Source organism: Phycodurus eques, chromosome 20 (genome assembly GCF_024500275.1).
Source record: "Phycodurus eques isolate BA_2022a chromosome 20, UOR_Pequ_1.1, whole genome shotgun sequence".
Taxonomy (NCBI): Eukaryota; Metazoa; Chordata; class Actinopteri; order Syngnathiformes; family Syngnathidae; genus Phycodurus; species Phycodurus eques.
Window position 1 is genome coordinate 1,655,536 of NC_084544.1, and position 14,265 is coordinate 1,669,800.

The 14,265-nt window shown below is 48.3% G+C and overlaps 1 protein-coding gene across 2 annotated transcripts; it reads left to right on the top strand.

Annotated features, from left to right (window-relative positions):
* The first annotated feature begins 110 nt into the window (after positions 1-110).
* Positions 111-13,415, top strand: pdcd6ip (programmed cell death 6 interacting protein). Of its 2 annotated transcripts, none has more exons than XM_061665178.1 (17): positions 111-428; positions 2,984-3,038; positions 3,120-3,189; positions 4,670-4,797; positions 5,298-5,451; positions 5,752-5,852; positions 7,758-7,889; positions 7,950-8,172; positions 8,443-8,566; positions 8,634-8,811; positions 9,954-10,065; positions 10,474-10,892; positions 11,432-11,566; positions 11,649-11,743; positions 11,820-11,937; positions 12,579-12,754; positions 12,819-13,415. In XM_061665178.1, exons 1-17 carry the CDS (start codon positions 223-225, stop codon positions 13,009-13,011), a joined length of 2,619 nt encoding a protein of 872 aa, XP_061521162.1. In that variant the 5' UTR covers positions 111-222; the 3' UTR covers positions 13,012-13,415. The 2 variants fall into 2 exon arrangements, with proteins under 2 accessions (XP_061521162.1, XP_061521163.1); XM_061665179.1 differs by having other exon boundaries at positions 7,773-7,889.
* The last annotated feature ends 850 nt before the right edge of the window (positions 13,416-14,265 follow it).

Genomic DNA, 14,265 nt, shown 5'->3' on the forward strand with positions numbered 1-14,265 from the left:
TGCTCGTTTCAGTTGTGAAGTCAACACATTTGTTTAAAAGCAAAAAACATGAGAGGCCAGTCTACTGAGTCTGCGCATTGCGAGCGGCCGTCTTTATGACGTCACGTGACAGGCCGGAACCAGGAAGGGAATCCACCCGCTGGTTGTTTCGCGTTCGGTGGAAGGACTTCTCTCTCCTGTCCCGTCCCGTCCCTTCCCCCGAAATAACCTGACACACACGAGATGGCAACGTTTATTTCCGTGCCGCTGAAAAAGTCTTCGGACGTGGACTTGGTCAAGCCGCTGTCGAAATACGTGACGTCCACATACCCGGCGGGCGACGAGCAGGCGGAGTACATCCGAGCCGTGGAGGAGCTCAACAAGCTCCGGCGGAACGCGCTGGGGAGGCCGCTGGACAAGCACGAGAGCTCCCTGGAGATCCTACTCAGGTAAAAAAAAAAAAGGTTTACAAAATCGAGACTGGAATTAACCTCGGCAGCTGTTGTGGAACGGTCGCCATTTTACTTTTGCCGCACCCTGATACGTTCACTGCGTTAGCTTAGCCTGCTAAGCTAAAGAAGCTCGAGCTAACTGAGCTGACGGCGTTTAACAAGTTACTCCAACTTCCGTTAAAACGTCACTTTGGCCAAACGATAGCGTATTAGAATAATTTGTGTGAGTTGGACTAAATCTGATACGCTCACGGGGAGTTTGACACGCTTGAGCTCGGTTTAACTGCGAACTCCCGTCACGTGACCATAACATATTAGTCAGTGTATTACGCGAATTCACATGATATTAAAAAAAGAAGTTTTTCCCACAAGAAATACACGTTCAATTTTTGTAATATCAGGACTTTTTGGTCTTCAAAAATATATCCACTTTTTTTTCAACAAAATGTAGGGTTTTTTGCTCAAATGTTTTTCTTGATTTTTATCTAGATTTTTTTTTTTTGTGAAATATAGCGTACGAGTATCATTATTTTCCAAAAAGAATATCAACTTTTTTTTCTCGACAAAAAATGCAACAGAAATGCAATATTTTTAAAGTACATTTTAATATATTTGTTTAAAAAAGTATGTCTCATTGTGACTTTCTCCAAAAATATCAGTTTTTACTCTACACTGGCACTCAAATCAATTTTAACTAAATTGTTTTACAAATTTCTACAAAAATGCCCCACCCCAGTAATAAAAAACAGCTATATACACAACTACCTAAGCTAACATCACTCCAAGTCACATTGAAAGAACAATTTTTCTTATAGGTAAGGAAGTAGTCATCTTATGCGGGGTTGACTACCAAGTGCCTTTCATTTACAAAATGCCCCCCAATAGGAAATAATGCAAAGTGAATGAAACTGACGAGATCATAAAACCTGTAACTGAACGGCTAATGTTTAAGCAAGGAAGCCGATAAGTTTGCATCGCTAACTGTTTGGAGGTATTAGCCACAATGAATGCGTGTCACGTTGTCAATGTGCCCGTATGATTCTACTTTTCCCATACCTGTCGTGCATGTCACGCGACTAAAAAATGCAGAACGTTGTTGTTAGACTTGTTACCAAGCGACACGCGGGATTCCGTTGACGTGACTCGTCGGTTATGTTTGCGGCTTTTCGGCCGCCGGCGCCAAGATGGACTTTTTACTAGCCTTGATCTCGGCACGATAGCATTTTTATTGTAGTTTATTTTTGCACTGCCAGTAAAAGAGTTTGTTTTTTCCGGTGTTGGAGTAAGTGGAGTTTTGGATGTAGTATCAGAACCATCATAGAAGATCCGGCAAATGTTATTGTGTGTGTGTAAAACGCATCTCTGCTGCAGGACTTCTGTGTGAAAGGAAAGGTAGCAAATGGCTGCAGCGTGGACCTTTGCGCCTTCATGTCGCCGTGGCAACGTTCGACAAGGGAAGGTGGAGGGTTATTAAGAGCAAGAGGGCAGAACATTTGTTTACATCACCATGGTAACCATTGTGCCGCTCTCGGCTCGTCTTTACTCAACCGAGCCTCGCTCACCTTCCGGCTTTGCTCGCCTTTGTGCCAAAGCAGTTTTTGTGTATTCTGCTCATATCACAAATGTCTTGCCTTGGCTGAGGTTCAGCCCGTGCCGCGCCGTCACAGATCTTCCTCAAATCAGATCCACTTATGTGGTAGTAACACGTGGGACTAATTCCGCAGCCTCATGTTTAACCGGTACAAAGGCTGGTTGATTTATTAACTGTTAAGGGAAGGCGTACGAATAAAAGAGTTGACAGCGCTTAATTTTAGCAGCAAATGTTTTCGATTGTCACAAATGTAAAAGAAATTTCACTGCTGTTGATAGTAAAACCGATGAAGCACTTGTCCCTTCACTTCCCTTCACTACTTACTTTGGTAAGTAGCTAGCTAGCGCCTAATGTTAGCAGCTAACATTTTCAATTGTCTCACAAGTCCAACAAGTGTATATAAAAAAAAAAAAAAAGTTAGCCAGCGAGCGCTTAACATGAGCACCTAGCATTTTCAGCTGTCACACAAGTGTAAAAAGAAGCTAGCCAGCTAGCACTTAACATTAGCTGCTATTGATAGTAAACCAATTACCTTTGAAAAGTAGCTGCCAGTGCTTAACATTGGCAGCTACCATTTTTTTTATGACGAAAGTCTAAATGTTAGCAGCTAATATTTTAGCAGATTTTAGCTGTTGATAGTCAATCCAATTAACCAACTTACCTTCCCATTGATTACAAGGTAACTCTTAACGTTGGTTGCAAATGTTTTTAATTGGCAAAAAAAGTGTAAAAAAAAAAATAAATAAAAGCAAGCCAGCTAACACCTTGTTTAGCTGATAATTTTAATTGTCACAAGTAAAAAATGTTTTTTTTTTTTTAAAGTCAACCATCGTTGATAGTAAAATGGACAAAACGCTGTCACTTAATATGCAGCAAACTAGCGCTTTACGTGAGCGTGTTTTTGTCAAATCTTCACGGTACGCTTCCATCTTGAGCAGTGTCATGCATTCCCTGTGTGCAGATATTACGACCAATTGTGCGCTGTGGAGCCCAAGTTTCCCTTCAGTGAAAACCAGGTAATGGATGACACGCCGTTGTTGTTTTTCCATCCCGACAACGAGTCGTCTGTGAGTGTTTGTTCGACTTTCCCTCCGCAGCTGTGCTTAACCTTCACGTGGAAAGATGCCTTCGATAAAGGCTCGCTGTTCGGCGGCTCCGTCAAGCTGGGTAAGCGCTTGACCACGCGTCAAAGATGACCGTTCATCTTTGACGCGCTATAAATAGATCTCAAACAGGTTGGACAAGGTGGTTTACTGTGTTAGGCCTGAGCTAAACGTTGTGTTGGTGTGCTGTGGCACTGAAATTGAGACTGCGTGAAACCCTAACAATTTATACATTAACAAACAATATTCAAACATTGGGTTAAAAAAATATATATATATATATATATATATATATATATATTACTGACCCTTGTAAGGCTTTTTTTTTTTTTTTTTTTATAAATCCGATCGCCAATTATGGAAGAATTCAAAAGTGTGTAAACTTCAGGGGAGTATTTATTTATTTGTTTACATTTTCAGTTAACTTTATAAGGGATGCTGCTGACACTGGGAGCTCCCTGCAGTTTGTTTTTGCTTTAATTCAAAACAAAGATAAGTGAAAGATTAACATTTTAGCTGTGTTGAAATTTTGGGGAAAAAAAATATCCCCAAAAACTTTGGGGAGCGAAGTTTTCATTGCGCTTTCTAAGACATGCTGCTGAGCCTTGGAGCGCCCTGCATTTTTTGTGAGAATTTTCAAACAAAGATGTCTATCGTCCAAGATTTACAAAAAAAAAAACAACAACAACTTTAGAATGTTGCAAATCAAGAAAGCTGTTTAATAAACATACGCTTAAAGGCATTTAAACCAGGTGTTGGAGTTTGCAATAGCCAATATTTTCCCTTTTAATGCAAATGAATATCGGCTATTGGCCTCCTTGACTACTAAAATCGGTATCTTCCCTGAAAAAAATATCGGTTTATCTCCAGTTACAATACGTCAGTGCTCGTTTTATTTTGCTAATCTGACATCTCACAGGAAGGTCTGAATCTGTGCAAGTGTCCACTTCTCCTTTGCCGAGATTGTCCAGGCACCTCACAGGTGTGGCATAAGTTTGGGAAATTAAATCAGGAAACAAACTTGTCTTTTGTTGTTTTAGTAATATCTTTGCAAAGAGAGAGAGAGAGAGAGTCAAGCAAGGTTACAATTGCTTCGCAGCTCTAAAGAAGATGCACAGTTAACCGACAAATGGGCGGGAGATGAGGGAACAAGAACCAGTTGTCTTAGCTTGTCCTTGTGAGAAAAGGGAGGTTGGTACAACCGCTGAGACAGGATGACAGAAGGGAAGGAACCATTAAGCTCAAAAGAACAACAAACAATAAAAGAGTATATAGACTGTGTTTGGTCATTTTGCCAGAACAAATCTCAAGATGCTGATTAGGCGGCATGATTACAGGTGCGCCTTAGGCTGCCCACAATAAAAGGCCACTCAAAAATCTGCAGTTTTCTTGTGTCGGGGCATCATAAAAGCAGTCGGTATCCGGGGCGACCGCCAACACATCTTACATTAACGCATCTTGACCTGCAGCGTTTTCCACTGATTTATCTTTGAAGTTGAATTTTTCCGTCCCGTATGATCCAAAATGCGTTCCGTGTTTGGCAGCGTTGGCCAGCCTGGGCTACGAGAAGACGTGCGTGCTGTTCAACGCGGCGGCGCTGGCCAGCCAGATCGCCTCCGAGCAGAACCTGGAAAACGACGAGGGCCTCAAAAACGCCGCCAAATACTATCAGGTGACTCAGCAGGAGCCGCTCGCTCGGACGCTTTGCGCCGTTTGGGCCCCGATACGAGCGGACTGTAACAGTAAAAAGGGGAATTCCCCGACCCACCGATTTGACCAGATTTGAGTGAACATCCACGCGACCTTCTAGATAGTTCCCAGGAAGCTCCTTTAGAAGGTTGTCGTGCTGACAAAATAACCGATCGGCAAACAGAAAGTAAAACAAATCATCATCATAACCTGGTCTCTATTGTATGAAGTGAAGCGAAATCACCTGAATTTTCCGAATCGGACGTCAAAGAAAACACCCAAATTTCACAGATTCTCCCTCGGCCCCCCGTGGAAAGTTCCCAAGAAGTTTGTTTCGAACTTTTTCCGGCTGCCTAACGAGCCAGTCACCAAACGGTTGTTGATTATATTGTTTGAAGTCAAGAAAAACAAGATTTCTCCCGGTGAAATCTTGCGAATGTGGAACGATGACGTTGTTGACGTCGACACCTTTCGGCCACGCAGCTGGCCAGCGGCGCCTTCGGCCACATCAAAGACACGGTGCTGTCGGCCCTCAACCGCGAGCCCACCATGGACATCGCCCCCGAAACGGCGGGCACCCTGAGCGTCATCATGCTGGCCCAGGCGCAGGAGGTGTTCTTCCTCAAAGCCACCACAGGTCGGTCAATTTCTTCCGACTGCTCACGTCCAAAGCACCGGCTTAGCATTTTGCTCACTAGCTTATTTTTGGGGCACGTGCGGCATTTTGAATTAGCCGCCGGGGACATACGTCATCACAATAAACATTTTGGATCCGGCTTGCGGCCCAGTTCTGTTTCCGGAGTCGGGCGTTAGCGTATTTCCGCAAGACGGCGCCCGGGGGGGTTTATTGACTCGAGCGCAGACGGGGGAGGCGTCGAATTGGGGAGCGTTTGGGTGCGCGGGCGGCCTTTCACAGTCCTCTCGTTGCCGTCTGCAGACAGGATGAAGGACGCCGTCATCGCCAAGCTGTCCAATCAGGCGGCGGAGTTCTACGGCGACGCCTTCAAGCAGTGTCAGTACAAAGACAACCTGCCCAAGGTATGTCAAACGTGCGCCAGCCCACCGCTAATCGCACCGCATCTTGGCGAGACATTTGGCATGCTAATCGACAAACAGACGCAATTAGAAAGGGACATGTTTAGTTTTGTTTTCACTGACAGGCCATATTTATCTCTCTCTTTTTTTTTTTTTTTTTTTAATTAAAGGGCCCCATACATCCCATTAATCAAAGATCAAAGGGCCGCATTCATCTCCAGCCTTCCGTCTTCGCTGAGCGCTTCTCCGCGTTAGGGTTACGGAGGCGCTATTTAAATGGAAGGCCACGTTCTCTCATTCAAAAAAAGGGAATAAAATAAGACCCGTTCGTCTCCTTATTCAAATTACAAAAGAGGCATGTTAATCTTTTGTTTTAACATTCTTCAACTATTATATTAATGTCATTTTTCAACAATCTCCAAATTTTCTATACCTTTCTTTGTCATAAACACCATTTCTTTTCCAGATAAAACATTTTTATTTATTTTATTTAATTATTATTTTTTACATTTAAGCGCCATGTTGCTTTTGTTGGAAAGTGGCCAAATGTTTTATGGTGTGTAAAATGACAATTATTTGAACAAATATTTTATTGTTGTTATAAAATAAAGTACATTTCAGTAAATGTATATAATGTGATTATAGTATTCTACAGTTCAGTATAATTACTTTTTTACTGTATGAAATGATAATGATTAAAAAACAATTTCAGATTAAAACATTTCAGGATATATAAATGATATATATTTAATTTAATCTAACATGATTTGATCTATAATGTAGTATTCCACAATGATGTAATTGTTTTACCTGTATAAATTATAATGCACGATTAAAAAAATAATGTGTGTGTATATATATATATATATATATATATATATATATATATATATATATATATAGTAAAACTGTACATTTAAATAATTGAGTCTAACGTTTCAATGTATTCAAAAATGTTTTATTACTTGTGCTGTCTAAAACTATAATGCTTGGAAAAAGAAATAGACAAATATAGTTTTAAATATTTACATTCATATTATTTTATATTCGATACGATTCAATCTGTAATGGTAACAACAACGTAGTAGTCCGAGGTTTTTCAGTAAAAATGTCCCCCCGATTTCTCTCCCGCATGAAAAAAGCAACACATTTAAAAGGAAATACAAAAGTATTGGCACAGCGTGCATATGTCGCAGCCCGTATGCTACGCGGGGGCTTTGTTCCGTCACCGACTTCCACGCGGATCATCAATCATCTGCGGCTTCACTCTAGCGTTAATTGCCGATTTTGTCCCGATCAAAGCAAGATGGCGGCGACGGAGGAGCGCCCCCTAGCCCTCGTAAAGGCCGACGCTCGGGTTGCTGGTCTTTCTCTTTTTCCCCCTTCTGCCTTCCCCCTCCTCTGATTGGTCGGGCGAAGTCGCTCGTTGTTTCTGGAGCTGTGACGTTACGCGTTCGACCCCCACCGGCCGCAACGTCGGGTACACTGTAACGCCGCGTTTCTTATCGCGGGGATCTTATTTACGCGACATCGGAGGGTCACGATGTTTGGAACGGCTCCGGGTGTGACGCCGTGCGAGCACAATAATGAACACGCTGTTCAATGAAGACCTCATGTCAATGTTAACAAGAGTGCTTGGCGAACTCTTGGGTGAAGTGTTGGCGCCTCCTGCTGAAGGCTTGAACACTCACGGCCTGTTCTGTTTTCTCTCTCTCGTTGTCTTCCTTTTCTTTCTGCATCCTTCGTGGTGGTGGTTGCATGTCTTTCTCCCTCTTTTCTTGGTGTATTTATTTGTATTTTGCACCCCTTGGCTGCTTTTGTTGTTGACGTCGTCGTCGTCGACTGCCTTGGTACTGTGTGTGTTTGTGTGTGTGCGTCCCGCTCTGTGGTTGCCTTCTCCCTGGTCAGTATTTTTACTTTCAGGAAGTGCTGCCGGTGCTGGCGGCCAAACACTGCATCATGCAGGCCAACGCCGAGCTCCACCAGAGCGTCCTCGCCAAGCAGAAGAAGCGCTTCGGCGAGGAGATCGCACGTCTGCAGGTAGGGGGCGCCAAAAACCGACGGCCCGCCAAAGACGTTTGACACGCCTCCCCCGTTCAGCACGCGGCCGAGCTGGTGAAGACGGTGACGTCGCGCTACGACGAGTACGTGAGCGTCAAGGACCTGACGGACAAGATCAACCGAGCGCTCGCCGCCGCCAAGAAGGACAACGACTTCATCTACCACGACCGCGTGCCCGAGGTCAAGGACCTGGAGCCCATCGGCAAGGCGGCCTTGGTTAAGGCCGCCGCCGTCGCGCCGCCGCTCAGCCAGAAGTTCTCAGGTACGACGCGCGCAAGACGATAGCAAAAGATTTTGCGGAAGAGGCTGAAGCGAACCTTTTTGCCGAAGGACCCAGTTAGCAAAAATACGCTCGAAAGGCTACCGCAAGTTAGTCAAGCCTCTCCAATAAAATGGTGGCTACACGCCAGGTGTTGTGTTACCGCTCTAAGGCGGCCATTTTGCGGGCTCTCGCTGTCGTATCGATTGGCAAGGCAAAGCCTTTTTCTTGTGCGTGCTTTTCCAATCCCAAAGCTCATTGTTGTCTTTTTAGACGTGTTTGAGAAGATGGTTCCCATGGCGGTGCAGCAATCCATGAGCGTGTACGGCCAGCGCAAATCAGAGACGGTCAACAGACTGGTGGGAACCATGCGGGAGGCCACCAACCTCTGCAACGGGTAACGGCGCCGTCTGGGCCGCGGTCGCCGCCGCCGACTCTGACTTTGACCGTCGTTGTTCCGCAAGGGTGCTGGCGTCCCTCAACCTGCCGGCCGCTCTGGAGGATCTCTCCGGAGACTCCGTCCCGCAGTCCATCGTGGAGAAGGCTCGGTCCGTCGTGCGGCAGGGGGGGCTGCAGAGCATCGAGCGGCTCATCCGGGACTTGCCCGAGCTGCTCACCCGCAACAGGGAGATCCTGGACGAGGTGAGAGACGCACGGCGAAGGGGAAATGCGCAAAGCGCCGTTAAAACAAGCGCGGTCATCGAGCTTCGCGCGGTCGTAACCGAGCGGCGCTCGTAAAAGCGGCACAACGAAGCCTCGTTCAAGTGCGGGAGTAACGAACGTCATCACCGAGCGGGGTCGTGAAAAGTCCAAACTAAGCATGGAATTGTCAAGAAGCGCGTGGTGTCGTAACGTAACATGAGCCCGAAATGTGGAAGCATTGTCCCAAAGTGTCATCGCCAAGCACGCAATTGTCATCAAGAAGCTGGGGAGCATTGTTTTGGAATGTAAGAAAGTAAGAAAGCGTCCAAGCACGGTCACGAAGCGCCATAAAGAAGCACGGCTGCGAAGCGTGGCGAGAAAGCGCAGAAATGGCGTAAGCGAACGTCGCCATTAACAAATGAAACACGGAAGCGTCGGAACGCAGCGTGGAGTCGCTGTAACGAAAGCTCGGCACGAACGAAGAGAGGGTGGTCGTGACGCGCTCGACGGAAGCGTCGCGGCCGAGAATGGGCATGACGTGTGCCGGCGTGATCAGAAAGGGTCGCGTCGCGGCGTGAAGTTTACGCCCGTGCTTCAAACGCACGCCGACGGCTCGTTCGACGTGCGGACAAAGTGGCGTTTCCGGGCTGGCTCGGACACATCGCCGCAGCTACACACGCAAATATTAGAAAGCCTTAATAATCCCTCATGGCTGAAATCCCAGAACAGGATCTTCGTGAGAAATCGAATCCACTCATCTTCGAGCCAAGGACTGCGCGTCCGCCGTCTCTGCCGCCAAGCCGCTCTGCACGCAAACAGACGGCGGGATCCACTTGAAACGCGCTTCCAACTTTGTTGGCAAACTGGGAAAAAGTCCAAAGTGGAACATTTCTCCCTTAGAGTCGACGCCACTGATGCGGGGGGGGGAATTAAAAAAAAATAAAATAAAATTTAAAAAAAAAAAAAAAAAAGAGCTCAAGTGTAATCAAAAGAAAAGGAAAGTACGTGCCCATCAGCCAAGTTGCCGGGCGGAATTTGTGTTCTGTGAGTCGTGATTCTTTTGAACACACTGAGGGTAAACAAAAAACTGGTTTCTCAGTCAACACATTTCAAATGTTTCCGTATTTTGTGCGATTCCAAAGGCCCTGAAAATGCTGGACGACGAGGAGGCGACGGACAACGAACTGAGAGCCAAGTTCAACCAACGCTGGAACAGGACGCCCTCCGGCGACCTCTACAAGCCGCTTCGCTCGGGTACGGCCGCCGCCGCCGCACGCGCTGTGCTCTTCATTCAGGTCACGACAACGCTGAGCATTTTAAAAAATGATGTACGTCCAAACAACGGGCGGCCGGCATCCATTTGGCGCATTTTGTCATGAACGTTTACCGGACGAGGCTGCCGCGAAATAAATATAGAACAATATTGCAGAAATGTTCATTCAGTCGTCCAATTCACACTATTTTTTTTATATTAAAAGTCCAATTTGCATTTCCTAAGATGGTGAATCAGGGTCATTTCATTCTTTTGTCACAGTTTGGCACTCGTGTGACTTGGAGTTTCCCAATTAGCCTCCCGATGGCTTCATTTATTTTCGGATACCCTGAATAGGAACTATTAGCTTAAATATGGAAACCAGAACGCTTTTCCGTTTTGCGTCCTAGAGGGCGGCAACTTCCGCAACCTCCTGGACAAGGCGGTGCAGGCGGACCAGGTGGTGAAGGACCGCTACGACGCCCACTGCGACATGATCGCGCTGCTGTGCAAGCCCGAGAGCGAGCTGAGCGCCGCGCTGCCCTCCGCCAACCCCGCCAAGACGCTGCAGGGCAGCGAGGTGGTGGGCGTGATGCGCTCGCAGCTGGCCCGGCTGGACGAGGCCAAGCGGGAGCGCGAGGCGCTGGAGTCCGACATCAAGGCCGTGACCTTCGACATGTCCGCCGCCTTCCTGGCGGCGCTGGCCAAGGACGGCGCCATCGACGAGGAGCATCTCTCGCTGGGGCAGCTGGACCAGCAGTACGGCGAGTTCAACCGGAGGGTGCAGGCCAGCCTCCGCCAGCAGGAGGAGCTGCTGGGACAGATTCAGGTAGCCGCCAAAACCACAGCCGCGTTTATTGTCGAGTCCGAGGCGATCAAATGCGAGTTCGACAAGATGAAGCTGCATCCGAGGGAACGTTCCTGACTGTAGCACGCGCGGCCATAAAGCCAGAAAGTCCAACTGCGTAGGGGAAATTCCTAACAGTCGTAAGCATATGAATGCAAGTTAACGGGTTGTGTTTAGTAACACAAATACAACACAACAATTTAGAATCACAAAAATGGTGCTATAGTTATTCAAATAATTATGTAACTTTTTAGAAACCTACGGCAATGACGTATTTGAGTAGGATGTAAAGTATTAAACCATTTATGCATCACGATAATTCAATGGACATTGCGCCGCTCCTTCCCGTGTGCGCGCCGAGAATCTGTTCCAATGGGAAAGGTACGCGTCCCTCATGGTACGTCCTCTAGTAGCGTCGCGGTGATGCGAGTTTTTGAAGCGCAAACGTCGGCTCCCCTCAGACGGTTTGTCGTGTAGTCGATGAGGCGTGAAAGGTGACTTTGTCGCACCGCCGCTTGCAGACGTCGCATCAGGAGTTCAGCGGCCTGAAGCAGTCCGACACGGAGGCCAACCAGCGAGAGGAGGTCCTCAAGAAGTTGGCCTCGGCCCACGACAGCTACATGGAGATCAGCAACAACCTGCGCGAAGGCACCAAGGTTCTCCGCCGTCCGTGCGCCGTCCCGCCCGCTCGGGTCGAGCGCAGGCGCGTTGATCTGTTTGTCGCCCCCTCGCTCGCAGTTCTACAACGACCTGACCGAGATCCTGCTCAAGTTCCAGAACAAATGCTGCGACATCGTCTTTGCGCGCAAGACGGAGCGGGATGAGCTACTCAAGTGAGTCCATCGGGGGCGTCGAGAAGGTTCTAGTCTGGATTTCGATGGGTCTGATTTGATTGGATTGCTTTTTAAGGGAGCTGCAGCAGAGTATCGCCCGTGAGCCCAGCGCCCCCAACTTCAACGTGCCCGCTTACCAGAGCCAAACCCCGGGCCCCGCCGGCGGCCCGACCCCCGCGCCCAGGACCATATTCGTAAGTTCCCGCCTCGTCGCGTTTGGTAGCGTTTAGTCGCTCGCTCCGTCATCTGCGGCGCCCCTGGGCGCACCTTCCAAAAACATTTCATAAGGAAAAAAGCATTTCTAAACCAAATGTTTATATTTAAACCCCCCCCCCCCCCAAAACAAAACCCCTAAAAGCTGTTTTGGATGAGAGAGGAAATGCTCCAAAATGAGTTGTGGGTGAGGGGAAGTATGCATTTGAAGCAACATCCCAACTGAGATGCGGCGCCCGCTTTCCCCCAGGAGACACACAGAAAAAACTACCCAAAATGCATTTCTCCTGCCACCGCTCTTCTCCAACAGCATTTTTATCAACATTTGAAGCCATGTCCAACTGACTTGGCGTATCCCGCTTTTCCCATGTCGCACCCTACAAAACAATTACCCAGAATGCACTGCCGCTGCTGTCGGTCGTCACTTGTTGTTCACGACAGCCTTTCCCAAATGTTTTAAGCCGCGCGCACACTTCGCCCTGGACACACCCGAGAAAAAAAAACAGCTGAATTGCTCTGCCAATGGCCGTCGTCGTCGAAACGCCGGAGCGCCCCCCTTCCTCCCCCAGACGCACCCTAAAAAACAGACACCGAAATACTTGACTGGTCTCTGTCCTTGCAGAACCAGGCCCCGCCGCAGACCCTCCAGCAGACCCAGCCCCCCGCCAGGCCGCCGCCGCCCGTCTTGACTCCGCAGACCGCACCGGCCGCCGGCACTCCCGCTGACAACCCTCCGCCGGTGGCACCGCCCTCCGCGGCGCAGGGACCCCCTTACCCCGCCTACCAGGGGTACCCGCAGTGAGTGACGTCTACCCGGTTTTGGCGCGTACCCCGTAACCCTAACGCCGCGGTGTCCTCGCAGGTACTTCCAGATGCCGATGGGCTACAACCCGTACGCCTACGGCCAGTACAACGTGCCCTACGTGCCCTACCAGGCCGTCCCGGGCCAGGCGGGCTACCCGGGCGCCCCCCCGGCCGCTCAGGGCTACCCCGGGTACGCCCAGCGGCCCTCCCAGCAACCCTCGCAGCAGCAGAACTACTACCCGCAGCAATAAACCCTCACCGACACAACAGCGCCCCCTAACACGTTTCTCCTTCTTTGCAGCAAATTTTATGCATCTCTGTCCTTTCCTCTGGGATCTTAAAGCACTTTTCTCCTTACTTCGACTGACACGCTAACACAAAATGTCCGCCGTCCCCGACTGGACTGCGCCGGACGACTCCCCCGGCGGGCGTACGGGTGCTGGTGTGTAGCCCCAAAATCTCGCCCCTCTTTTTGTAGCAGCCTCGTTTTCTTTGTTTGTTTGTTTTCTAATCTCGCTCCTCTTAAGCGCGGGCAACGTGGCCGTTAGCTCGCTTAGCCGCCCGCCCGCCAAGTCGCAATCACAAGCTGTACAACCGACAGACGTGCTGTTGTTATTAAATATGAATATATGTATAAAACAATATGACTGGCTAACCCGGGGGAAGTCCTCTTGTCTTTTTCGCAGGCGAGTTGCAGTGTCTTCAGTTGTCAAAAAAAATCATATTTTTTAGTATGAAATAAATGTTATTGCGGGAATGCTCATACTACTTATTTCCAATACTGTTTTTTTTTTTACATTGATTGATTCTAATTAAATTATCGGATTGGTAGTATAAAAATGTTTTTTTTTTTTTTTTTGGGCCAGATGATTTAGCGTAGGGGCACTGATGGTGTAGCAGTCCACTCGCCTGACTTTGGTGCGGGCAGCGTGAGTTCAGTTCCCACTCAGCGAACGGTCGTCCGTGTCTAGATCTGACCCGCGACTGACGGGCGACCGGTTCGGGGCGTCGCCCGCCTTTCGGGATAGGCTCCGGCGCCCCGCGACCCTAACCGGGATAAGCGGTGTTGAAGATGGATGGATGGACGGACCCAAAAGTCGGGGTGGAAGCGCCGACAACTGCAGTAATTTTTTTTTTTTTAGCCCTGGAGCGCCCAGTGAGGGTGGGGGGGGGGGGGGGGATCTCCGTGTTGAAATGACATGCAAATTGCGTTCCTGCGAGGTCGCCCGTCTCAATCACGTCACCGTCCCCGCCGCAGGTGATGCTCACTTATTGAATTGCTGGCAAGAGAGGCTAATGCTAATGAGGGTGTGCTACCTGAGAGTGAGTGTGTGTGTGTGTGTTTTAGCATGTGAGTGAGAGCGCATAGATGAAAGTGTGTGTGTGTGTGTGTGTGTGTGATCTTTGTACCTTTGCGTGGCACAATCCTTCACTTTTTTTCCAATTGATTTCAATGTTCCCCCCCCAAGTTCTTCTTCTGCACGTCCGTTTTTGGCTGTAAATGA